At 48.0% G+C, this 27,795-nt stretch overlaps 1 protein-coding gene across 1 annotated transcript in view; it reads right to left on the bottom strand.

Annotated features, from left to right (window-relative positions):
- LOC149363267 (calpain-A-like) overlaps positions 1–27,111 on the bottom strand; it is a 39,346-nt gene extending 12,235 nt beyond the window's left edge. The window contains exons 1-11 of the mRNA XM_089573421.1: positions 26,957–27,111; positions 25,408–25,590; positions 22,348–22,417; positions 21,952–22,213; positions 19,000–19,168; positions 18,854–18,919; positions 16,307–16,395; positions 15,383–15,460; positions 11,968–12,146; positions 5,494–5,657; positions 4,289–4,506 (exon numbers count right to left, since the gene is read on the bottom strand). Coding sequence (XP_089429547.1) covers positions 4,289–4,506; positions 5,494–5,657; positions 11,968–12,146; positions 15,383–15,460; positions 16,307–16,395; positions 18,854–18,919; positions 19,000–19,168; positions 21,952–22,213; positions 22,348–22,417; positions 25,408–25,590; positions 26,957–26,989 — 1,511 coding nt within the window. The 5' untranslated portion in view covers positions 26,990–27,111. The remainder of the gene's footprint in view (positions 1–4,288; positions 4,507–5,493; positions 5,658–11,967; positions 12,147–15,382; positions 15,461–16,306; positions 16,396–18,853; positions 18,920–18,999; positions 19,169–21,951; positions 22,214–22,347; positions 22,418–25,407; positions 25,591–26,956) is intronic.
- Positions 27,112–27,795: the final 684 nt, after the last annotated feature.

Below are 27,795 nucleotides of genomic sequence, written 5' to 3' on the forward strand. Positions count from 1 at the left end.
ACGTCACACAGTAAGGGTAGAACGAGCGCGCGCGCGTCGGCGGTGGCAGCTGCACCGCCGCTCCTTCCCCAGACGTCTCGTTGTAGTCGAGTGAGTGAGACGCATGGCTCCGAAGCGGCCCAGTGATTCCGCGCCAAGCGGTTCGGGGAAGCGGCAGTGATTTGACCACAAGCCTTTCGCCAAGCACACTTTAGAATCTCCTAAGTGTCTTCGGTAATTTTTTTGAAGAATGAAGTTGCCATGCCACTAGGTTCATCGTTCTCTGGGAGTTAAACGTCCATTATGTCGTGGCGCACGAGGCTGACAGTGTTTTTTCTTTATTATTTGCGTTCATTTGCTTTATAAATGAAAATTCAAGACAGCGCCAAAAAAAAAAAACATCAGGCAGGAGGACATACAAGCACAGATACAAAAGATCGAACGCTGCACATGTTTCTGCGTGCTTCAATTTCGCTGTTCTGAATTTTTTTTGTGGTGCCTTAAATTTTTATGACGAGTAATAGATTAACTAAACCAGATTTCAATTGGCTTCTTAACACTGAGTAGCCTCATTAAAGATTACATGGATTGCAGTGTATGCTATTATGCAACTGTACAAGCATCGCACACTTGAGTGAATCAGCGCCCTTGGTTCCAGGAAAAAAAAATTGCCAGAGGCTTAGCTTGGTTAAGCCCGGCAAGTTGCGAAAGCAATAGCCCTGGCTGCGCCTGGTTTGGCTGGTGGTGTGTCTTGGTAGTGCTCTTAGTAAAGCTTATGTTTATGAAAGTTTTGCCCATTTGTTTTACATGGCATTATACTCACCACACGAGGGCCCCCTCGTGCTGGGAGATTTATGCGTGCCTCGGTCGTCAAAACGGGCAGCTGACGCTAACGGATGATTGTCTAGAAGCTTCCCTCTTCTTTCACTCCCACTTCCTCCCTTCCTCCATGGTGCGGTTGGGGGTCCACCGAGATGACAGAGAATTTTCTTTCCTCAAAAAGCGTTGCGTTCAAAGGCCAAGGCATCGCGCCGAACGGGTGGTGGCGGTCCTCCCTGCCTGTGGTTCGGGTGTCCACCGAGATGACAGAAAATTACTGCGCCATGCCTTGCCCATTGAACGCACCGCTTTTTGAGGAAAGAAAATGGCGCAGTAATTCTCTGTTATCTCGGTGGACACCCGAACCGACCGCTAAGCGCGCGGCAGGAGCGGGAGTTAGGCCGCGCTTCGTAGTGGTGGTGGTGGTGAAAAATTTTTATTTACAAAGAGAGTCTGAGGGTCAAGAAACCCTGCTACATGGTCGGTATCCTTAGTCCGGGACACCGCATGACGAGGCCCCGTCTCGCGCCCGCTTTACTAGAGCCCTTTGAGACTCCAGTGTGGATCAGTTGAGGAGGGCAGTCTCCCATGCCTCTCGGGTGGGGGTGGGGGAAGGGGGAAGGTGAGGATTCCGAGTACATGCCCACACCATGTGAAAGATATCGCAGATCTCTCCACAGTGCGGGCAGCGCCCATCTGTGTTCGGATCGAAGTGTTTTGCTATGGCAGGACAGAGAAGAGTTCCTGTCTGCAGGCGCCGCAGAGTTCGCTCCTCCGCCTTACTCAGCCCTTTGGCAGGTACTGGGTAGAGACGGTGGCTGTCACAATAATGAATTAGGATTTCGCGGAACCGCAGAAGCGGTTTATGAGCTTCTGAGCCAGGAAAGCTAGGATGAGGAGCCCGGTGTGTGAGCGCTCGGGCGGCCGCATCAGCGGCCTCACTGCCTCGTAGACCCTGGTGGCCAGGAGCCCAGATCACTTTTGTGCGAGTTGGATCGGCGGGAGCGCGTCTTAGAATTTGGGAGGCAAGAGGGGATATTTCGCCTGCAAGATAATGTTCACAGGCCCGGCGAGAGTCCGTGATAACTGTTCTCGATTTTGGATCGGCGGCAGCGAGAGCTATTGCGACTTCCTCCGCTCGCGTTGAATTTGGGGCCCGAAAAGATAGGCCATCGACATTCATTCCCCGGTGGACTACGGCAGCCGTGAAGAATCCCGTGGGCGACGGCCCTGTGATGTCCACGTAGTAAACGCCCTCTTTATATCCATACTGCCTCTCAAGCGTGCGAACCCGCGCTTGTCGTCTGCCTTCATGTGAAGCCATGTCCATGTTACGAGGGAGCGGAGCGACCAAAAGCATGTGGCGCCACAGCACCGGGATGTTCTCCGTCCCCTCTGGTATGCATGTGTGTTGGATGTGTAAGCGGTTTAGCAGGCGGCGCCCAGGAACCGTCTGCGATAGCCGCGTATATTGGTTCACGAGGTGGGCCTCCCGCAACTCCTGATAGGAGTTTACCACTCCCAACGCCTTCAGTTTGGCGTTGGAGGTAGCCACCGGGAGGTCCAATGCTCGCTTTGTTGCCTTCCTGATGATGGCGTCAATGCGCTCGTCTTGTTGTTTGGTGGTGCGTAGGTACGGCACGGCGTAGAGGATCCGGCTGGTCACGAAGGCATGGGCGAGCCGAAGCGCGTCCCTGCCCCGCAGACCACCCCGCTTGTTGGAAACACGGTGGATCATGCGCCCTACCTGTTCACCTATGCTCTTGAGTTTTGCTATAGTAGAGTCCGGCTTAAGTTTGTTATTGATGAAAAGACCCAGGATCCGGAGCTCTGCCACTTCTCTGATGGGACCGCCCGACAGAGATATGTGTAGAGACGTGTTGTCCTTGTGGTTTGTCCTGACGTGTAGAAGCTCTGATTTGGCGGGAACACATTGGAGACCACAGTCGGTAGCATATGCATCGACTATGGAGGCGGCCTGCTGAAGGCGGTCCTCCATCTCCCCAAGGCTCCCCTCGGTGGTCCAGATTGTAATATCGTCTGCGTAGAGTGCGTGTTTTATGCCCTCCACCTGAGCCAGTCGGCCGGGCAGGTGCATCATGGCGATGTTGAAAAGGAGCGGTGATAACACCGCCCCCTGTGGTGTACCTCGTGTACCCATAGAGTACGGGCCGTATTCCTCGTCCTCGATCCGGAGGAGTGCCTGACGCGCAGAGAGGAAGTCTCTGACATAGGCGAAGGCCTTCGCCCCGCAGTTAGTGGTGTTCAAGTTAGAGAGTATGGTGGCATGTTTAACATTGTCAAACGCCCCCTTAAGATCGAGGGCGACAATGGCCTTGTCGTTTTGTTGCATGGCTGTGGGTCGTAATATGTCCCTGTGTAGTTTGAGTAGGACATCCTGTGCAGACATGTGCGGGCGGAACCCGAACATAGTGTCTGCAAAGAGGCCCTTACCCTCCATGTATGGAGAGAGGCGATCCCGAACCATCGTCTCCATGAGTTTTCCCACACACGAGGTCAATGAGATGGGTCTTAAGTTGTCCGTAGTCACGGCTTTACCTGCTTTGAGTTACAAGCGATGTTTTCCATTCGGGTGGGAGTGGACACCCATCCCAGATCTGATTTATGTATTGTAGCAAGTGGAGGTATGCAGAGTCGGAGAGGTTCGCCAACAGTTTCACTGTTATGCGATCCCGACCCGGTGCCCCACCTCGACGCATTTTAGCCAGGGCCGCCTTAAGGTCATGCAACTCAAAAGGGGCGTCTAAATCCTGATTTGGCTTGCCGGAGTACGTGTACTCGGGCCCAACCGGGTCATTTGTGCGGCAAAGATACCTGTCGCACAAAGTGTCCGCAAGTTGCGCCGTCGTACCTTGGTACCCGTGCAGAGCCCGCCGGAGCTGTTTTTGCGTCTCCCCTTTCGTTTGAGAAGGGTCGATGAGGCTGCGCAAGAGACGCCAAGTCCCCTTCTAGCTCATCTGACGTGCTGCCGAGTTGTAGCGGCGGCCTCGCTACGCGACGGCGCAAGTTGGAGCCCCGCTCTTGCAGCTGTGACGACAGACCGCTAAGCGCGCCGCGCGTGGCAGGAGCAGGAGTTAGGCCGCGCTTGGTAGCTGCGGCCTCGCATGCGACGGCGCGAGTTGGGCCCCTGGTTTTTGCGGCAGATGGCATGACGTCACAGCAGGGGGTCATGCTAAAGGTCATCGGTAGCTACCGGCCTCGCTACGCGACGGGCTGAAAGTGCAGCGAGTATTGCTTTCGCAATAAAATGAAATTGATGATTTCCGCATTTATACAGCAGATATCGGGTGTGGGAAGCTTTTGGTGATCTACGCTGCAGCGTAGTCCATGTCTATTTCGCCTAATACGAGAAGTCAGTTGATCGCCAGCACTTCATTACGTCAACGAATCCTTAATGAAGCAGACCGTGACGAATCATCAGTCGCCTTATTGAGTTTGTCATAATTCTTCACAACACGCGTGTACGCACCTGCAGCAGTTCTCTTTCTCGGAGTAGATTCTGAACAGGAAGTCTCCCGCCGCGTGCTCCTCATAGGTGTACGGTATGATGCAGAAAGTGCCCGGCGAGAGCTTCAGGCGCTGGCTCACCTCCTGCTGTGACTTGAAGTACTCGGGTTCGAAAACAAGCTGGTCCTCGGTCAGGTACTCACCTGTCAGCGGGGCTGGGCTGCTGTCCGGGTCTTCAACCTAACAAGAAGGTATACATTTCACGTGGTAGCAGCAGACCAGTCAGGCTATATGCTGCCAACATCAGTCATCATCATCATCATGACTGCGCTCACTGCTGCGCAAAGATCTTTCCCATATCTCTCCTATTAACCCTGTCCGGTGCCAGCTGGGGACACCTTTTACCAGTAAACTTGCTAATCTAATCCACCCACCTAACTTTCTGCCGCCCCCTGCTGCGCTTGCCGTCTCTTGGAACCTACTCCGTTATCCTTAAGGACCAGCGGTTATCTTGCCTTAGCATTACATGCCCTGCCCAAGCCCATTTCTTCCTCTTCATCTCGACTACGATGTCATTAACCGACGTTTGATCCGTGACCCACTCTGCCCTCTTGTCTCTCAACGCTACACCTATCATTTTTCTTTCCATAGCTCGTTGCGCTCGGCGTTAGTACCAGGACAGGAAAAAAAAATGATGAAATGAATATTTTTGAAAGTGCTCGAATGTGAGCGAATTAATGAAAATTGTGCGAAATAATCTTGCGAAGAGAACTTGGAAGTGGCTTTCGACACAGTCGGGGCCAAGAAAGAAGTTACTCAAAAATGCCGCAACAAAAGCATGAGTACTGGGGCAGGGAATTCCCTTCCCAGAAACAGCAGCCTGAGCGAAGGCTGTGGAGTGTGTATATAGTGTTCACGTTGTTTTGTCGTCGCTTTCCAGTCCACATGGAAATATTCCTACGCGTTCACTGCTGAACAGCTGGTTTCCCTGTTTGGCTTTCGAAAATAGAAATGGATTTCTTGAATAAACCACTGCGGCGACGGGGCCTACATTTCCTATTGTTTTCGAGCATTGAGAGAGCGATCAGCTGTTCGCATGATTGATTTGCGGATGGCTGATATTATGTTATTTATCTGCGCACATATTCCCGGATAAATGTGTAAAAAGAAAACCGGACTGAACGACACATTGCGGCCACATATAAAAAAAAGAAAGAAAAACAGTACCCTGTAGACGGAGAAGCCGATCGACAGCCACATGTCTTCGGGCGCTGTGAAGTAACGACGTCCCGGCTGAAGGAGCGCCACGATCATCGTGCATTCGCCGTCCTCTTCTTCGTCGTCGGGCTCGCGCAGCTCCACCAGGTATTGCGGATTTGTGGCGAACTTTTCTGCGTTCACGAGGAGGCAATACCACACCGTTAGAACTAGCGGACAGACGATGTCTCCCACACATCTACAATTCCAACGAAGGCTCAGATGAGGATTCGGGAAAAGTGCATGTAAGGGATCGGTAGTGTACGCGGGGTCACCGGGACCGGTGCTTCTCCCTCACGACCCCGCCAGCTGCCGTCTTCAATGGACACCACCGGCGTGAGGGGGGGGGGGGGGGGGGGGGCTGGGGCGCTCAAAGCGAAGCGTCTCCTTTCTCGGAACGCGGCCGCTCGCGAACGCGTCGGGAAGTGCGGGTGTCCTTCGCCCCGCGTGTATTTTTGTGCGAAGTAAAGGATGTTTTACCTCGCACGTGCGGGCACGTCTGTGCGTGTGTGTTGTTTTTACTTGTATTTTCTGGCGGAGAAGGTGATTTACACTACCGAAGCTGGAGGGCTGGCCATGCTCTCGATGAACCAATCATGGTAGGAGTATAACATGATTGGGTGCTACTAAAGGTGGGCCGGGCTTCTAGGTCTTTAAAATCTGGCCCCGGAGCCGGAATAAGAGTTCTGAGCTAAGGTCAGGTGCTATGCATCTTCGGCTATGCCGAGTAGGGGCCTCCCCTAGCGTTAGCCAGTTCCACCTTTTTGTTGTTTTTATCGTTTTGCCGTTTAATGTGTCTCCAGTGGCTAATTTTGTATGCGATGTAAATATCTGTATATAAAACCAAGTATTCCCTTTATCCCTGCGTCTCAAGTCATCGTAAGATCGTGTCCGACGGGGCACCCCTGGTGCGAAGATAACGTTTCAGTCTTCCAGTTAAACAAACCGTCTCTGGCGGGGCACCTCTGGTGCAAGGAAGGAGAAGAACCTGAACTTTACTGTGCAGTATGGACTTGTTCGCAAACGTCACACAGAGCAGCCAACGAATGGGCTGAAAAACTCTAACGAAGCCTGCGGCGCTATGTTAGGTGTTCCGAGCTTTATCTTGTAGCTTGAACTTTCACGTTCGATAACAATGATGCAGCGTGGCTTGACCGCAATACCTGCGCCTTGGCGTGAACATGGTTGAGCTTTTGTCAGCCACCCCCTCCGACCACCAGAGGCTCGCACACTCTAAACACGAGTACGCTTGTAAGGGAATGAAAAGGGAGTAAAGTTGTCCTCTGGCGCTCTCCCTTTTATGAAAGGGAGTGCTCCAGAGGATAGCTTACTGCCCTTTTTTACTCCTTTCTGTGTAGTGTAGCGTGTATACGCCGGAGTATGAATTGGAGAAAATAGTTTTTTTTTCTTCGGTATTGTACAGCCAGCCTTTTCAGTGAACTGCCCGAGTCAAGTATTTCAGTCTTTCAGCTCGAGACACGTGCACATCTCATATACTGGCCCTTCATTACTGGATGGATGGATGCAAACAACTTTATTACACCAAAACAAAATCTTCCAGGGTGGTTCCCTACTGGTCCAGGAGTCCACGGGCTTGCGCTTCACGTAAAGCCCGATCCACCAGCCATTTCTGGCCGGCGGGCTGAGCGGTCCGTAAAGCAGCCTCCCAGGAAAAATGAGTGGGATTGGGGATGGGGGGTACTGCCTTTGGGGAAGGGCATTCCCAAAGGTAGTGGAAAAGTGTAGATCTGGGCACGCCACAGGGGGTACAATCAGGAGGAAAGGTGGGGTGTAAGCATGAGAGACGGTGGGGGGAAATAAAACAGCCTGTCTGTAATTGTCGCCATGTGGCGCTGTATGAGGGCGACAAGGTACTGTGGGGTGGTGGCAGTGTCATGCGGCTGAGTTTGTAGAATGTTGTAATTTGATGATATGTATACAGGACCGATATAGCCTCTTTCGCAGGGTTGGGTGCCTGATCATCCGGGGTCCGGGAGGAGAGTTCTCGGGCCAGCGCATGAACGCGCTCATTACCGGTGATCGAGGCATGCCCAGGGACCCACGACAGAGTAACCATTCGGTCGGGAGAGGTGACTGTGGCAAGAATGCAATGTGTTGCCGGTACGCGGCCTGGGAATCTGTGCAAATTTCGGTTACGTTTTTGTCAATGGTGAAGTGGGCCAGAGCAAGTGCGATGGCGGCTCCTTCCGCTTCTGCAGGCGAATTAGTCCGGATAGTGGCGGCGGCCCCCACTGTGCCGTCTTCATAGGCTGCGACTGCCGTGAAATCTCCTGGTTTCGAATTTTGTGCCGCGTCGACATAAAGGATATCGAAGCGGTGGCTGTATGTTTTCGTATAATAGCTCGCTCGTGCCTGCTGCCTACTCTGATGGAGACCAGCGCTCATATTGCGCGGTAGGGGCTTCTAATATATGTGATCCTGAGTGCGCAGAGAGATCATGATTGACCGATACAGATAACGTAAAAACAGGGCTCACTGGTGTGGTAGTCAAAACAAAACCTTGCTGGGCTTTTTTTTTTTGTTGACAACTACATCATCGTGACCCGTGATGACTGCGTTTCCTTTGGTCAAAGACAACCCCTGCCATGCACGCACCCATGCGCGCTTTCCTGGACATTACGCAACTGCCGCCGCGGTGTATCAGTCGTTATGAAGCTCGGCTACTGACTCGAAGGACGCGATTTGGATCCCGGGTTTTGCGACCGCCTTTCTATGGAGGTGAACTATTAGAGGCGCGAGTACTCTACTATGTAGAGTACCCCATATGGTCGAAGTTATCCGGAGGCCTCGACTACGGTGTCCCTCACAGCCTGAGCAGCTTTGGGACGTTACATCCTTTTCACCCGCCTACATTATGCAACTAAGTGCCATCTGCTGGTGGCCAGTAGAAAACACCGCGTAACTGAACGCGAATAGTTTGTCAATTTTGAGAAAACCACATAGTACCGAGAGCTTGTGGGCGGATATCGTGATTAGCGTGCCAAAGCTTCCTCCTGGTTGCAACATCAGACGTATACATGTCCAAAATTACTGTTCAAAAGTATTGAATATTGATAGATACTGGTATAGAAATAATGATAGAAATGGTCCATTCATCCTATATGTTGCAAAATCTTTGTTTTATAGCGTTTCCCTCGCTCGTATAGAGCAGCTGAGACTGCCATAGAAAACCAATGGGGAACGCTTTTCCAAGCCTGCGTACGGGATATCTGCGAATATATTGTATTTTATAGGAAAATCTTACAATATATGAAAAAAACAATTGCTCTCATCAACTCTTTCGCGTTCAAACATGCTTTTGTCCAGAATACTTGGGTACGACAATGCTCTTTGCGCTCACACCAACTACTTTGGACGGCCGTAGCAAATCAGTCGGATTCACTGAAAATTAGAAATTCCAGCGGCGATTTTGGTTGTACTGATTGTACTGATTTTTCTGATACTGAATCTATTGAATCTGATCTTGAGCGTTGAACTTAAAGTCAGGGCTCGGCACTCGCAGTACCGAAGTTATGTATTGAAGGTGGCGGTGACTGCCGAACCCTGTCTGTTGTCCTCTATTCAGGAGTGCCAAGTTCCGGTTCAGTCGCGTCTAACACGCGGGCATCGTAAAGGCCCTTGAGTATGAGGTCCTTCTATTCAAAAGCAAAAGGTGTGCAGCTACACGACAGAAGTGTCGCGCCTATGTCTCTAGTGCCCTTAGAGTCGAAGGCGCCCGCCCGAGACGTTTGGAACACTGAACAACTCCCCTCGAGAACTTTCGGTCGCAGCACAGAAAAGAAAACAAGGAAAATTTGACCAAATAACAATGCTTGAAAAACTTTTGAAAAATTTTTTGAATGTCTGGTTCTACTTCTTGAGTCAGTGTTAGTATCTTTGCTCAGACCTCAGGAGATAAAATTGTTGGAGCAGCCGGCAGGAAAACCGAGTGCTCATGGTGGCCAAGGAGATAAGCAAAGCCTGATGTTGATGATAAGAGAAGCTGTAAGTAGCTTTTTTATAGTGTAAGTACGATGAAATAAATTGAATAAATAAAACAATTCATTCTTTTAAAGCTCTCAGTTCAGTCATCTCATGCACAGCAACGGATGCTAAACCACCTTTCTACACCTTGCGAAAGACTGTTTCACCTTTGGGCTGTACCGTGTACCTACGCCGCTGCTCCTTTGAGTTTCCGTCCAGTGGGGAAAGGAGGCGCCTTTTCTTAAAGTGAATTCGACGAGTGCCGGTAGACTGGGGTATATGATGTGCCCAGCAGCCTTGTCAAGTGGCGCGTGAGCACCAAGAACAAAAACTACGGGGACACTTTGGCAGCCTAGGATGTGCTAGGCGAAAGCCTTTGTCGCTCTACTTCGACTGCCAGTGACTGCCTATGTTTGTTACGGCTGCACCGCTTGGGAGCCATCTTCCTCCACTAGCTGCCGCACACCGACTGACGACGGAGCAGCGCTCGACGCCGCCGCGCCGACAACTCTACCTTGTGGGGACGCACTCGTTCGTCCCCTGTAGTTCGCTTTCCCGCAATGCACCCAAACTGTGGTTAACTTCCCCGCAAGGCACTCTTCTCAGCTGTGCTACTTTAACTAACAGGGGAGGGCGCCCGCGTCGCAGCGACACCAGCGCCACGGATGGCGTTTTGCTGTGCGCGCGCCGGGGAGTGACGGGCACTGACGGCTCTCTTCTTCTCGGGACCGGGGAAGCACACGGGTATTTCGCGCGCCGCTCCGCTCTTTGCCGCGGGCGCCTCGTGGTCGGAACATGTTCCCGTCAGCGCGTCCCGTCCGGCCTCGGAGCTTCCCTCTTCCCCTAAAGTGGCCGAACGTTCGCTCGTAACCGTGCTGGTGAGTCGGACATCCTCGATTCCTCTGTGTATTTTGTTGCTAGCTGGCGTTATTTTTTATATCAATAAATGCCTTGTTTGTGTCAGCCAGTGTATCGTTCCTTTGTTCCCGTAGAGCAAGGCCCTTCGCGACCATGGGGTCTGGTCCGCGCGGTTTTGAACTGTGTCAGCCACGGTTAAACGGGGAATACGTATTTATCTCCCCAAATAAACCCCACAACCTGTCGACGAAGATTGGCAGCTGCACTCGTCGGTGAGTCACCCCAGGCGCTGGATGTAACGCCGGACGGACGGACGGGAGAATGAGCCGTTAAAGGCTTTCGCCTTAATAAGGCGCAGAGCAGACTCCTTTTGTAAAAGAGAGTGCGCTACAGGACAGCTTCCTCGCTTTTACTCGCATAAAGGTGTATTCGTGTTTACAGTTTAAGGTCCAGTTTGAGGCGCGCGAAGAGTGGCATTGACGGTGGGCCCGATGACAGAAACGAAGCGGATTATATATAAACTTAGTTTTTGGCTTGTGTGTAGTTTAACGTGCGAAAGCGACTCAAGCTGTGAGGGACGCGGCAGTGGAGGGCGGCGGAAAACTTCCACCTCCTGGAATGTTTAACGTGCACTGACGTCGCATCGACGTCGTCTGCATCGAAATGCGGCCGCGGCAGACGGGATCGCGGGATCGAAATCACGTCTGTCGTCATGGCAGCAGCCGAGCACCAACTGAGCCACCGCGGCTTATATATATATACGAGGGAACCCAACAGCCACAGAAACCAAGGGAACAAAGGGGATTTAAAAAAAATATTTATCTAATTTTGGGTGTTGATCAGTGGGGAATATTAGTGAATATGTTATCGTTTTTAAATATAACTGATTAGAAAAGCAGAAGAAAAAACAACCACATGCCGCCGGTGGGAACCGAACCCACGACCTCCGAATTATGCGTCCGGTGCTCTACGAACTGAGCTACGGCGACGGCTGTCGGATCTTCTGCTTTCGGGGGTATTTATGTTTACAAGTTACTTAACCTTGAGAGTGTTCATTAGCGCCACCCACGTTCATAAGCGGCGGACGTAGTACGTCCTGAGTTACCGCCGGTGTGACGTGGAACGTCATCGAACGGCGAGGGTGGAAGCTGTGTGAGAACCCTCTTATGCTTCCTAAGGCATATAAACACACACACACACACACACACACACACACACACACACACACACACACACACACACACACACACACACACACACACACACACACACACACACACACACACACACACACACACACACACACACACACACACACACTGATTGATCAATATCAGATAAAGTCACCAGAAATTGAAAAACATGACAGGATTTAACTCAGGACGTTTCGGTCGGAGGGCCAGCCTTTTCCAAGTACACTCGAGAACGGCTGGTCCTCCAGCCTAAACGTCGTAGAATACATCCTGTCATGTTTTTCAATTTCCGGTGACTTTATGTGATATATATATATATATATATATATATATATATATATATATATATATATATATATATATACCAAATTTTAGAACTTCGATTACTTCGTACTTAGCTTATACGTACCCTTATCCTCCGTCCATCCAGCAGTGTTGACACCGGGCACCCAGGAACCTTCGAACTTCACCACTTCCCAGTGTTTTTTTACTTCACCTTCGTCTTCAGCTTCCTCGACCATGGATCCAGGGTCCAGGTGGCAGAAGTCGAGCTGATCGAAGTGCTCCAGAAAGCATGACTCAGATATCCTGCCGAAAAACGCGATCATCGGTGCGTCATTCTCGTAGTGTTCAATGGTTGTCGCTCAATTACATAATTTGGGCCATTTATGACCGGAACTCTTGTATAATACCATTTGCTGATCTCGCAGGGACAATGCAACGCAGGCAGGGTATCTGTCGAAGCAGCCAAAATTCTGACTGCCGGCCCGACACCGGCAGAACTAATTATCCTAGTTTGGACTCCGGCCCACGAGGGCCTCCGGGGAAACGAGACAGCGAACGCATTGGCCCGAGGACTCACACACCGGGAGCCCAGTGCGGTCTCGTCGAGCAGATAGCCCCTTCAGAGAAACGAGGAGCTGAAAACGTACCAAGATATTCTTAGCCATTGCAAATTAGGAAGACAGACACTACCCGAAGCATGCAAGGGCCTCAGCAAAAAGGTAGAGGTCATATGGAAAAGGTTACACGCGGGAGTTTTTCCCAAACCACTAGCACTAAGCAGATGGCATCCGGCGATCCAAGACCCGAGGTGCAAACAGTGCAATGAAATAGCAGACATGATTCACATGGTGCGGACATGCCCTAGCCACAACGAACCAGACAGGAATATAGAGTCCTGGGATACTTTAATGGCCAGCCAGAAAGAATAACAAAAAAAAGTCATCCGTCTGGCCCTGGACACCGCTGAATCCCAAGGGATCCCAGCCTGCTGAAAGAGGAGGAAGATGACGGCGGTCAAGACTCTAGTCTTCATCGCCATTAAGCCTGATGACATCATCATCATCTTCATCGCCCTCTGATTCCTTTACGGGTGCAAATAACGTTATTTCATCATCATCTAAATTCATCACAATGACGTGGTCCTAAATCTGAGGGCTCCCCGACGTTCGTGCCACTCGCGCAGTGATGTCTCAGGATTGTGTCAGATGTGTAAAAGTAACGTATTAGTGCGGATCTGATAGCTGCCTGCGCAACACGTTAGGGGCGCTGCAGTTCGTTGACTATAACAGACCGACAATTGAACATGCCTGGGCTTCGATTTGAAGTTTCGGAACGATACGATTGTAACACTGAGTATTATGCCCACATTCTGGTCATGAATGCCTCCATGAGAAGCTCAGGCATCGCTCAAGAAGTTTACAAAACATAAAGCAGGAGTAAAACAGGCAGGAGTACGAAGGTACTGCTCTCTGACCCGCTACAGCGGCTGACTGGCCGCGGCTGTGGTAGCTGCGTGACGCCCGAAAGAACGTAACCAATAGCTATCTCTCAACAGAATTACGCAGCAGCACGCGACGGAAGAGGACGCAAGCATAAAAAGTCGTCGGAAAGGACTCGCCAACTTTCGCGAGCGATTGTGGATTGTTTGTTGATTGTAACAGTGTATCATATGGCTCGGTGTTCGTGACGAGACTGTAGGGATTTAGAGAGTTTATGGACTCTCCTCAGGAGGTGTTTCGGAGTTCCTTTAAGCAGCAGCCGCCAGAGAGCGAGCGTGGCACTTTACGCCACTCATTCTGTCCTTCCTCTGCACATGTCAAAATTACTTTTAAAATAATTAAATTACATTGCTAGTTACTTTTCTAAAATGCGCCCGGAAGTAATTCAATTACATAACGAACTACCGCTGAGAAAAAGTAATGTCACTGCATTACACTTAATTCCGAAAATAATGCATTTACTCTTAAATCGCTATCTATTTTTGATGCAAAGAGCCAAAGCACGCAGTAAAAGAAACAATACATTCAATCCTTGAACATGACGCGCATATTATTTGTTCTTCCCTCCAAATTCTGCCCCGCCCACATATTCCCTCTTCTTTCTTCTTTCCTAAAACACGGATTATTACAAAGATGAGACGTCTCGAACAAACAAAGCAATGAAACCTGGGGGGTGGCTAAGGACTCCTCACTGTCACCGCACTCGGGACAGAAACGAGCGGCGAACCCAACGCCTCGATGCCCGAAGTTGTCTCCACTGTTCCAAGTCTTCGAAGCCGGTTATTTATTACTTCAGCAGTCCCAGGAACCGATCCCGGCTGCCTGCTTTCGATAACGTTTCCGCCATGCGCTCTCTTCTTTGCACTCTCTTCTCCATCATCACCGACGCCAAATGCAGGAACGGACGTCTAAACCCATGCGTGCACGCATGGATCGCATGGATCAGGCGGCTGCGTAGCGAGATGAAGCTACAATGAACGTTTTTTTCCCGATAGTACATCACCTGAAGCGGTTGCCGTTAAAAATTCCGCTCAGATTAGGAGCAACGTGAAAGTTTCATGCTGCATTGTTTTTATGCAACCTCGCCCTAGTCATTCGCAGCAGCGTCATGCTTCAAGAACTGCGTTGCATGGTTTGTTCGTTTTCTTTTGCTAAATTTAATTGTCAAGTATTAGAGGATCGCAGAGAAGCACAGGAGCACATATTTCATGAACGTTAATTTTGTTGTTGTTTAGATGGCGTTCTTACTTTTCTAGCTTTTTTGTGGCGTACCTTAAGAGGCTCCATTTTTCTTGAAGTCATTTCCTGTTCTCGGGCAACTTCCCCTGTTGTCACAATTTCACAGTGCCATTATGATGACTCCCAGTGATCACGCTATCTAAGCGGATGTGAACATTCGTGACTGGCCGCAAAAGATATAATTAAAAACGCGAACACAAAAAGTTGGAAACACCGCAGTATAAGACGATAAACTTCAAATAATGGCTCCATTAGTTTTCACCCAACGAAGGCAGTCAACGCATGCCGGAACTCGCAATTAACCGGGCAGACATGTAACGTTCGTAACTTATTATCACTATTTATAAGTTTACGCGTTCGAATTGCTCAGTTCTCCTTTAATTTGTCCACCATAATGGGCTCTCTAGCTACGGCGAATGCGATAGCAGCAACAGCATCTACACCAAACGCAGTAAGCTGCAGGGGCAAAGCTTCAGAAATCTCTCAACACACACAGAAAAATGGGAAAATTCTCCACACTTTTCTTCCTCCTTCGGTGTGTACAAGTGAGAGCGATAATAGTTGTACCCACTCTAAAGCCCGGACACGTGATGACTTATGAAACATTCTTTAGCACATGCTCTCTGATCCAACATCAGTGATCTCACAACAATGCTTGCATGGCTGAGACCTGCAAGGATCACACGAAAACGCAGGGTACAACCGATTAGAATAGCGACTCCCGGCTAAGACGTATGGTAATCTCCTCTGCCAACGCGTCAAAGTGAGAGTGTTCGGTGACGACATACGGCGGCAACTCACCAAAACTCTCCATCGTCGTTGACTACGAGTCCTAACTCTTGGCGTGTTTGTTCGCTGATCTTGTTCCACTCTTCACAGCTGCAAAAAGAACCGAATGCACGAATGTCGTGAAAAGTGAAAAGAACATTGTTCAGAGGTCAGGGGGCGGGATGGGGGTTGATCATTGACTACTCTGGTACGAAAGAATCAAACTCTGAGTTTATGTGAGGGTTTCAATGACATGCCTGTGCGTAATCGTCCTTAGTCTCCGGCTGCCACATGCCTTAGACGCGAATCCAGTTACATCCGAGTAATGTTCTCTTGTGACGCACGAAAGCGAGAATTCTTTCTGAGCCGGACGCTCTTAATTAGTGGCCGCGTTCGCACAGTCGCCGCATTTTTGTCACGAGCCTGGAGAGAAGGGCCAAAACGAAGCTATTGATGATGGAATACGCTCGAAGCTGCGTATTACTAATTGAAAGTTTCCTCCCATTGTAAAACTGCTGCCCCAAATTATCCACGGTACAGACACGACATTTTTTTCCCCAACCGCCGATCAACGACGCGCCATAGCGGTGAATTTTGTGATGAAATAAAATTGAACTAATTTACTGCCTGGTAACTATTCAGCCGGAATATGGAGAAGTTATAAATTGATATCTGAATTCACATCGTTACAAGAACAAAGTTGCGTGGTAGCCCGAGCGTCGAAAAAGCGAAAATTCACTATCGAACTAAAAGGAAAATGTTTCATTAGAGAGACTGAAAAGGCTTCGAAACTAAACATAAATAACTTTCATAAGCCATCGACTCATCGACTGGATGTGAATAAATATGGTTCGACGTGACATGACGCGATCTAATCTGACTGCAAGGAATTCAAGCTGCCGAAGCGTCTTGCTGAAGTGACAATCCTTCACGAATTCAGAACTGGCCAGTGCTTACTCGTCCGACCAAGTTCCGCTCCATTCAGACCATCCCCAGGGGTTTCTCAGGCGAATGAGGTTCACCTCCACGTCTCCCTCTGTCGACACCTGAAACAATTGAAACAGCAAGAAATATGAAGCACGAACAGGCCAGCTTTGCTGTAACTGTTCTGTTTTCTGAATACTGCCTCTGTGCTCAAATTGAATTTTTTTTTTCTGAAATGAGAGACATGATATCTTTGCCTTATTTCAGCGGCCGCGTTTCTTTGGCATATTCCGGTGCATGAGGCACTCATGTATTTGAATATGCCTGAGCATAATTTTTGTTTATGCCTAATTTGCAACCCTCGTTACCTTAAAGGCAGAGTGACATCCTGTTGAGGTATTGCAATTTTAATTCGGTCGTAAATCGACGCCTTGCATGCACTCCCGCCATTGCGGCTTTATATTTTTTTTTGCCAAAGTTAAACGCAGAATGCGAGACTACGATTCGACGACTGGGCATGAACAATTCATTCCTTAAGCGCCGCTACGAAGCCTTCATACGTGGAAGCAATAACTAACTAACTAACTAACTAACTAACTAACTAACTAACTAACTAACTAACTAACTAACTAACTAACTAACTAACTAACTAACTAACTAACTAACTAACTAACTAACTAACTAACTAACTAACTAACTAACTAACTAACTAACTAACTAACTAACTAACCAACTATATGCTGGGAGTATTCACGATGTCACAACCGCCGCCATTTTGTGTGTCTGACTGTGGAACATTACAAATGATCGGCAGGGTGTACAAAAGGAATTACTGCTTTCTGGTCCGGCCTGAACCTACGCCCTGGAGAACAACACGGCGCCCTTGACGTCACGTGAATGCCCCCTATATTTAGTGAGAAATTTTCTGGCAGCGTAGCGGGGAGTTACGGAGCCGACACACACCCTTACTTCCCACGGAGTATGGTCCTCGTTGCTGGTAGTAGCTTACTCTTAAACACAGTATACTGTCAATATTCATCAGTGAAAGTAGATTTATAACACAACTGCCGCCTTCAAATTTTGCAATTTTATGGAATAAACAGTTTTCTTGACTGCAATAAATTAACTATAAACGTCTCTTTACAAACTTCAGGGGACTGTTCTCCGCCTTACCACTCCTGGCGAAATGGTTAATCAGTTAAGCGATGCGCCACTTCCCAGGCAGGTGGCTGTTTCAAACACAGCCATCGGTTGGGCTTAAGCGTCTCGGGGGGCTCTTCCCGAGCAGGCTCTCGCGATCGGTCATTAAATTAACTGCCACCTGCTACGGTAGAGTGTTTACTCAAAGTTCGATTGGCAGGTTGCCACCCGCCATGATGGGCAGGTTGTGATGACGTCACAAGGTCACAGGACCTAGGTGGCGCGTGGGCCGCCTTCTTTTTAGAGCGCAGCTCTTTGGCGTCCGTTCCTGGGTTTCGCGTCGTCATCGGCCTCGTAACCAGCTCCGCCCCCCTTTCATCCCCCCAGCGCTAGCAGCGACCGACTGATACCGCTGGATGCCGCTGACGCCGCTAGAGAGTCAAGATAACGTGACTGCATAGAACACCGTCGCCGCCATGCAGAAAGAGGAGGAAAGGGTCCCCCCCCCCCCCCCCCCCCCTGTTCTTGTGTGGCGGATAGGGTGCTCTTCAGTTGCCGACGCGCCGGTTATTTCACGTAGGCCCCGGCACGTCTACGAATACGTGACCACCTTCCCACGGCTAGACCTGGTTCTTAGCGCTGCGGAAGCGAGGGTATCATATTGTTTGTGTCGGCATCGGCGGCGTTGTCCCTGAAACCAACTCCGCAGCTGGGGTTGACTCACTATCGAAAAGGTGAAACAGCTTATTTGCTGCGCTCAAATTTCGCATTAGGAAGTAACGTAATCGTCGGTATTTTTTTCTAAACTTTTTTCTGCACACCAACGCCACTGACTCCAGGGTCACCGCTGAACGAAGCACTTACGCTGCCGCTTTAAAAACTACCACATAGATGGCGCTAAGTACACCAGCGGTGGAGTGACGCGATGGGCAGGTGGCCTGGTGTGCACACTCCTGCAGCCGAATTGTTTGGCGAAATGGCACAGCTACGAACGATCGGCCCCTGTAGCCTTCCCCGCATTGCCGTGAAAAGCTGATGAGGAGTGCAGTATTTCTAAAGACGTCAAAAACAACGTACATGTGCGATGAAAGGAAAACTGCAAAAGAGCAAATCGTTTTGAAACTGCCTGTCTATTATTTTGAATACGTTTTTTTTGTTATGCTTCCATCAGTGAAAGTACCTCAGTGAAGTGATCGGTTACTCTGGATCAAAGAGCTGTAGAAATTACTTTCTCCACCAGCAAAAACAAAACTGATGATTTGTATTTGTTAATGTTCCCATACGCAACCTATGATTTTTAGGTAAAGACAATAGAAACTCAAGAAAACGAAGTGCATAAAATAACGGGAATTTTGTATTACTATTGATATTTTCTTGAGGAGCAGTGAGCCATTGTTACAGCCACTTTGCATCCACGAGATTCTCGGAAAGCTTGCTTACCTTCTCCGCGCCGGTGACGCTATACGCGTGCAAACCACGGAGGCCCTTGGCTGCCTTCTCCTTGTCCTGTTAAGTTTGCGAAGGAAGTTTCAGGTTGTTTGTCGAGCTGAATACAGCGCGGATCAAAGTGCTAAAATTCAGCTCACCATGATGGCACAAGACACGAGGGAATTCCTGTCCAGCGCCCTCTGTAGGATCCTAAAGAAATCCTTAGACTCACTGGACACAGCGAGCTGTTCGGTCAGTCCCCCAGTGAATGTGAGGAAAGCCTCGATCGGAAAGCCTCCGTCGAGTGCAGCGTAGCCTCCATGCAGCCTGCGAAAACAGGACGATTTCATTAATTAATTTATTGATTGGTTGATTGATTGATTAATTGATTGGCTGATTGATTGATGTAGATTAGCGGGGTGATGGCACTGCGGATGAACGAAGTTATTACCCACATTTGCGTTATAGCCCATATTTTACATTTTCTTTATGTTACGAAATCACAACACACAATACCAAAATATAGGAACATTAACATAAGTGACAGGCATGCCACCCCTACACACTGAACATGAATATACCGAAATGGTGGTTTCAATTTAACACATATCGCTTAAATTTCCATGCTCTAGACATTTATTCCGTCACTGGGAAATCAGAATCAGAATCAGTCTTTATTTGTTGATACATTTTGAAAGTACAGCATATTATGCAGAAGGAGGTCCCGAAGTCAGAGACTGTAATGAGGCCTCCTGATTAAATACATCTAGTAAAACATTTAACAGCATACGACAGATCAGATAAATATACAAAACAGAATATACACGTATGAGATACAATTAAAGCAGACACATGGGTGAGAAATAAAAGCTATTAAAAAGGACCACCGAAACATATAAAGTTGTACATAACTAAGCAAGCTGATGTCATACTGAATTGTAATGAAGATCATGAAGCAGTGCAAAATGCATGTAGGAAGAAATGAACACAAATTAATCAGAATTAGCTCTCATTGCTAAGGATTGATCGTTCAATGTGCGCTTTAAAGTTGAAAATTGAAGGAGCATTTTTTAGTTCTATCGGTATAGTGTCCCAAACAGCAACTGATGAGAAATGAATTGCCTGTTTCCCGTAATTGGTGCGTACTTTAGGTAGGACAATATTGTTATCGAGTGCGAACCGAGTTATGTTGGCGTTTACAAGATAACACTGTGGTATGAGAGGAAGAGCGATTAGATTGTTGACAAGTTTGTACATGAGAATGCAAAGAGAATATCTAACAAGCTGTGATACTGAGAGGATGTTATGATCCTGAGGAATGAAGGCTGCATCAGTGTAATAAGAACTGTAGGTAAGTATACGAATGGCTTGATTTTGAATTATCTGCAATGATCTTAGATGAGTAGCATACGTGGTTCCCCAACATACTATACAGTATAAATGGTATATACTATAAATGGTATCTGTTTATCTAGTGATTGTATACCCGCCGCCAATCGGCGTGGAATAGGTGTAGCATGACTTGAGTTTGTTCCCACTTTAAACCGTTTTTTTTCATGTTCATGAAGAAAACTCCATTTTGAAGGTTAGGTTCCTTCACCTTAAGCCTGACTGGATCCTGTTCGGGTGTTCGGAATCTTCTTATGAAATTTGAAATAAAAGCCATTGCTTATCACTGCTAATTACTAACTGCTACAGGGGAATATTTAATGTTATTACATTGGATAGACATTTGAATGAGCTTTAAAAAAATTCCGATGATTAATTTACTTCCTCATGCGAAATTTGAGCGCAGCTCATCAGATAGCTGTTTCAGCTTTTCTGTAAATTGAGGCAAATAATTCAGGCAAGACTTGTATGTACAACTACAGAAAACGTGTTATTTTTCACACATTTTCCTTCTTCATCATTCGGTGCGCGCGATATCTTCTTTCCTCGCATGGCCACTTACCTACACCGCGTCTGCCATCCCTCCTCTATCCTTTGGCTCCCATCCCACTGCGCAATGCCGTTGCGGTGGCTCGTGTAGCGACGCCACACAGCTCCTAGTTCTTCCTGAGTCCCCATCTCCCTGAGCGTCGGAACAAAGTTACTGTACTGTATTACTTTTATGCGGACTGCAGCTACTGTACAATTCACCACGTTCACTAGAATAAAATTATTGGCATAGTATCACTTCAGCTCTTTCCCAAATGCTCTCAGTCTGTCACAGCTTCAAGAAAAGTTCCGACGAGAACAGAGGAGCCCAAAACATACCTTCCTGAGTAAGCAAAATAATCTCCCGTAGTTTTCTGATTCTGCCATTAATGGTTGTGAAATTAGCACTCGGGGGCTACCTTTAAAGCATCCTTTTCGGCATGCAAAACATTCCCTTATCAACCCATACAAGTTCCTAGAAAGAAGTGATAAGCATTCTCATCGCGGCCGGAAAATAAATCTCTGCGGGCGGGGCTAAATTTTTTTATTTCCTTCTGACAAAATAACGTCAATTACCATCAGGGAATGCGCAAGTGGACAAGTGATTTTACGCCGACCTGGAAATCTTTTTGGCTTGTAGCATACGGCCACGATAGCGGACTTAAAACCAGCTGTTTATGGCTTTACCGAAGTAATACGGTCTGTACCTTACTGAAAATGAACATAAGGACAAGGCTTTTCCTGCTGTGTCTTTAGTATTATGAGGCAGTATTGACGCTGTTCAACACAAAAGGTGATACAAGTTGGGCGCCTCACCTGGTGCCCCCTTAGTCGCCTAAAAAGTATTTTACAACGCGGATTAGGACAAAATATATAAAGCAATGATGTGCTTTTGTGCTTCACTGCTAGAACTCACATTCCCTTGAAGTACACGCATAACGCAAGGCGATTATTTACTCATAATTTTTTCCTTCCATCCAGCCAGAGCATGGTTATATATTTAGTAAAATCTGTTTACTCGTACTCCACGCCTGGTAAGCGAGAGCGCAACCACATAGCTTGTGCGGAAAATAGCAAAACTACAGCGCACCTCGGCAGAGCTTGCGACATTTCAGAGTTACGGTAATATATCATTTGAAGCCAAAGTAAAGGCTCAGCTCCGCAATATTCAGTCTCTAGCGGTATCTGCTCACTTGGCGTAGGCCTTCTCGAGTAGGGCGCTCCAGAACTCTCCGTCGGCGCTGGAGGTCATGAAGACCAGTCCGCCGGTCGTTTCGTTCACCGGAAGCCGGTCATCGACGGGCACGTCGATCCACCTGTTGAACCTCCAGAGGCGGAAGTGGAAGATGCCTGCGTACTCTCCTTCCACGAAGCTCTGTCTCGCAGGCACAACATTCTCCAGCAGCTTCGGGTGCATCGTTAGGGCGGCGATGGAAGCGGCCACCCAGCAGTTTCCTGAAATTCAAGCGATAATGGTTGAGCGTATCGCTGATAACTTTGGCTTCTCACATTCCCAAGTTTATTTACTTCCGGCGGTTGTGTGAAAAGGAAATGTGGATAGGATGAAAGACAGTTTTTGATATACTCACCCAGCGATCCTTGCTCGATGTCAAAGCGACTGAAGCCTTCCGTCATGAACTCCGGGTTGTCGATGATTTCCTGCCAGTACGATGACACAATTCGTGAGCGTCACGAAGCTTACGCAGAGCAACGACTAAAACATTTCCACTCGATAAGTAACGCACTTTTCGAAAGTTCCCAGGACACTGGAAGTGAGTTTGCTCCTGCACCTGTATCGGAGCTTTAGTGGCACTCGTGACACTTTCCAGCTGAGAAAGGTCGAGGGGCAAGTTGTTCTCACCCTCCAGTTATTTCTTTTAAATCGGTTAGTTATTTAGAATGTTAATCAGTTAATTAAATAAATTTAATGAAGCGTGGTTCTCATATGGGAGCCGCACTGAAGGAGCCACGGCAAGGGCTGGTGGTGAGGGAATTTTCGAACCGGATGGTGTACAGGGGGTAGTGCATCAAACTCCATGAAGCATAAGAAGACACACATGGGCGAGTGGTTATTTAGTGTCATTTTGAAGAAACAAAGGGAGCAAAAGACGGGGACATTGAACACTGAACAGTGCATGTATTGTCTTTTTCTACCATGTACTTTGCGCTATTTCATTCTTCAGCCATGATGCACACAGAGTGGCCTGAGACACGCAGTAAAGGACGAACCAGCTAGCCCGCCAAAAGGACTTAACGCCACAAGGCACGTGGTGACTGCGAAACTTTGCTGAGTGAATCATTTATCTGTAAAATATTCCCTCTAATATTATCCGATTGATAAACACCATAAATTAGTTTTTAAGAAATTCCCTACACTCCTATAAGGTTTCGGTGGCTGTTGGCTTCCGCGTCATGTTTGTCATAACGAACCCCTCTTTCTCTTCCCTTGCCCGCTCAGTAGCTAACGACAGCCTCGATTCTCGGAGTCCTCCTGCCAAAGGTTCTGGCACAGCTTCCGTCCTCACCTTTCGGTCACGTTACTACATGACACTCACGGTAATACAGGACGTAATACTTCCGCCGCTATGGACGAGAGTGGCGCTGGTGAACACTCTCAAGGTTCGGTTACACTACACACATATCCCCAAAAGCAGAAGACTGGACGGCCGTCGCCGCAGCTCAGTTGGTAGAGCACCGAACGCAAAATTCGGAGGTCGTAGGTTCGGATCCCATATGCGTCATGTGGTCGTTTTTTTGTTCTGCTTTCAGATCTGCTATCTTTAAAATAATTGCCCTATTGAACTCCTAATGATGAAACCACAAATTATAAAAAAGCATCACCTACGTTCTTTGCTTTCGGTGGCTGTTGGTTTTCGTTATGGAAATGAAGGTATAATTGTTTCATCCAATAATCAAAAACAGAGCTTCAAACACACACACACACACACACACACACACACACACACACACACACACACACACACACACACACACACACACACACACACACACACACACACACACACACACACACACACACACACACACACACACACACACACACACACACACACACACACACACACGCACGCACGCACGCGCGCGCGCACGCGCGCACACGCGCACACGCACGCACGCACACGCACACGCACACACACACACACACACGCGCGCGCACACGCGCACACGCGCACACGCGCACGCACACGCACACGCACACGCACACACACACACACGCACACACACACACACACACACACACACACACACACACACACACACACACACACACGTAAGCACACAAAATAATTCATCGCCACGGACGACAGAGTGATGCTTTAGAAATAATTGTGCATACTTGACATTGAACACGTAGAAACTGCTGTGGGTTTAATCGAATGATTGCCATTAGGCTATACCAACGCGTGGGAAAAATGAATACACCTGACGCTCAGAAACCAATAGACATGTCAAACCTCAGCACGATATCGCAGTAAAAGCATTCAGTGTTCAGTTTCATCTGTAAAGCCTTCTTCATTGAGACTGAGCAGATGCACAGGCTTCACATGCAAAGAACCACACTATCGCCGGGTATTTTTGGCGATAATGGGTGTTCCAATACTAACGCTTTAAAATAAGCACATTTTTGCTCACACAGGTCAGAAACTTTCTCTTGGTGCAATTAGATGGCGTGTGTTACGCTTCACGAGCGCTACGAATAGCTCTCCCGCTCAACTAAAACTGCCGTAGCAAAGACAGGAGCCGATGCGCCGTGATGTGCGCCCGTTGCGTGCGCGGTGCGTGCGCAAATTTTTTGCGGACGAACAACTAAAACTGTCTGATAGCTAGGACCATCGCTACTGGCACCTTAAAACATGGACGAGAAAACAAAATGAAAAAAAAGAGCAAAACGCTGAGGCAGAGTATGAGTATCGAGCGTTAGCAATAGCGAACGAATATTCAGTATTAGCCATCTTCGCAATATCCGTTAAAATTTTTTGTTATATCCGGATACCTAGTTCTTTGACGCCAACGTATACAGCACCAGAAGACAAATGATTTGACACCACTTCGAATGTCCTACGTCAATTAGTTTGGCCGTGATGGACGTTTGAAGTTTCAAGGAGTCACGGTTTGGGGGAACCAAAGGTCGTCGGTGCGAATTCCTGTGGTAGGCTATGTTTTGATTCGAGTAGCGCAAAACCAGGACGACGGACAAAAGGGGACAGAACATACACGAACAACACAGGCGCTGTGGTGTGGGTGTGTGTTCTCTCCCCTTTTGTCCGTCGTCCTGGTTTTGCGCTACTCTTATGTTATGGATCAATACCGACTTGCCCAAATTTCTACCCTTTTGATTCGACTAGTAATCTCATGCTCCGTAACGCGCTGAATCGTTTGATATCACTCCGAACAATCTATGCCAATTAGCGGGTCCACAGTCGGTGTACCAATGGTATCACCGACTGGTCCCACTTGTGTTTTATGACCTTGTGTTTCATACTAACGCGATCTTGATTAATCCGAGTATTAATTAGAGCTCACGCTCTAAAAAGGAGGTGGTTGAGCAAGCACGCAGTAATCTACATGGCTTGCATGTTCGTATTTTTTCTCAGAAAATCAAGAAAGTCACAGCAATGGGTTCTTACCCAAGGCCTCCTCCACACGATATTGATCTCGGGATCCGCGGTGCCCCAGGCCGTGGCTTCAGTGCACGGAAACTCCGGATCCTCGAAAAGGTTTCCACTCTCCAAACACTGCTCCAGCAACGCGTCGTAGTCTTGAGGCTCGCCGTTTATCATAGCCTCGGTGCCTGAGAAGCGTTCACCGAACTACGCACCAGGGCGCATATGTTAATAACGAAACCAGAACATAAGATTTTACTTTCAGACACACAATTACAGTTTTATTGTGAACATGGAAATATAATGAACTATCCCGTGCATCAAAAATTTCATTTAGCAGTGACTACAGAGCTATTCGAAGAGGACGAAAAAATTACGAGCGCTTAGATATATTAAGCAGATTTGATAGCTAGTCCATCGGAAGCAGCTGACGTATAAGTCTTACCTTTATAATGCAGACCTATTAGTACTAAAGTATACCGCACGTGACGTTTACCTTCATTGTGGTGTTTTCTTTCTTGATGGCCGCCGTCAAGCCCATTTACGTGTACTTTTTAGTTGCAACATATAAACCTTAAACATCCCCAATTTCTTCTGTTATGAAGTCTGACTCACCGGCATATAACCGTAAACTTACAACTGAGCGGCAGTTAGGTGTTTCGAATGCGCAAGTTTTTGCTCGTAAGCATGCTTACTTTGGAGGCTCATGCAGTGCCCATGAACCTTAGCGAAATAAGTAAACGCATAATTCTTGACACGTGCTGGACTGATGTCTGTATTCAATGAAATATTAGTATCCTGAGGAGCACTGCATTTAAATAGTTATGTTTGAATTCTCGAGCTAGAACAGACAGCAATTCAAGTGTTCAGCGCAGTGTTATTCCTGCAGTCTTAATTTGCTGTGTAATTTCTTTATTTTGCTTTTTTTTTTAAAACAGATCATATACAAGACTACAGACCACGCTGACTATACGGGCCCCTCTTCTGGGATGGGGGACACAGTCTGTCGTTACTAGAGTATTCGCACTGCTATTCCTGAAGCGTGGGAAGAGAGCACGTTGCTGATGGAAGCGGAAGGAAACAGCGCACGGGGCCGGTATCACGAGCAGGGTGCGGTGACCAGAACAGCATAAAAGGCGCCTACTCGAGAGTATTCTGGGACCCTGTCCCCAGCAGATAAAAACACTTTGAGCATATACACTTTGTGTGACTCCAGCAGCCTTACAAACGATAAGCACGACTTCGCATCCCATCGCACAGACGTTTCCGTAACATTTATCCGACATTCTTCATGTTTTTCACCACTGACAGCTAGACGCAGAGTTTTCAAGATTTGAACGCGTATGGTTAAGCGAATGATGCTATAAAAATGGAGAAATAAAAAAATGTAGCAATAAATCAGTGACGGGTCTCCGTAAGGGAGGACTTTCGCACGTACACGCAATAAAAAACAAGAGCCAACAATATGCCTTAAAGTCCTGTCGAAACTGAAATATTAGTGGCGAGTAAATTAGAGCAAACATGGGACGTGGCGAAAAGGAAAAAATACAGAAGCCGTGGGCATATATCTTACCTTGTAGATTTTCTCCCTTTTGGAATGTTCCATGATTCCTCCTTGGCGTTTACTTGCCTTAGACCGTAAGACGGAGGACTTCTCACACTTCGGAAGCCTTGATGAAAGAGGTATGTAGCACAGCGCTCCTGGCAAGCACCTTCTCACTGCGGAACTGCCGCTGACAGGAGCCCAATAAATAACCCTTATCTCCCCCTTGCCCAACCACAGGCGCACAAGTACTTGAAACACCTCTGCGCCCTTCAACCGCTTTTTTTCTTTCTCTCTCCCTCTCTTACGACTCGCCCTGTTTGTGTGGTTGGAAGCAGGTGTGTCTGGGCTTGAGTTATTGGTGACGAGGAAAGCTGGCGGCGATTTCACAGTAAATTTCTTTATGTGCAGAACAAAAAGCTGAAGAGGTTTGAAGCTTTCAGGAGATGCACAAATGTTTATGGTTAAGAGACTTTTACCTTCCAAAACAACATCGTAGGCCGTAAGGCACTCTCAGCGTTAGACAGCTCCTAATTACATCTCACAATTTGTGGTTTTTTTTTACCGGCAGAACGATTTCCGCTGCGCGGCAAAGAACCCCACGCGATCGCAATCAATCAGAAGCCCTCCACTAACAGGTGCGCCTCGTAATCCACTAGGTAGCACGTGCCCGCAGAAATCCTCAGTGAATGAATGCATGAATGGACGAGTCTGTCTGTCTGTCTGTCTGTCTGTCTGTCTGTCTGTCTGTCTGGTTTGGTTTAGGTTTGGTTTGGTTTATGGGGTTTAACGTCCAAAAGCGACTAAGGCTATGAGAGACGCCGTAGTGGAGGGCACCGGAAATTTCGGCCACCTGGGGTTCTTTAACG

Source organism: Amblyomma mixtum, chromosome 2 (genome assembly GCF_055824585.1).
Source record: "Amblyomma mixtum isolate Tamu chromosome 2, ASM5582458v1, whole genome shotgun sequence".
Lineage (NCBI taxonomy): Eukaryota > Metazoa > Arthropoda > Arachnida > Ixodida > Ixodidae > Amblyomma > Amblyomma mixtum.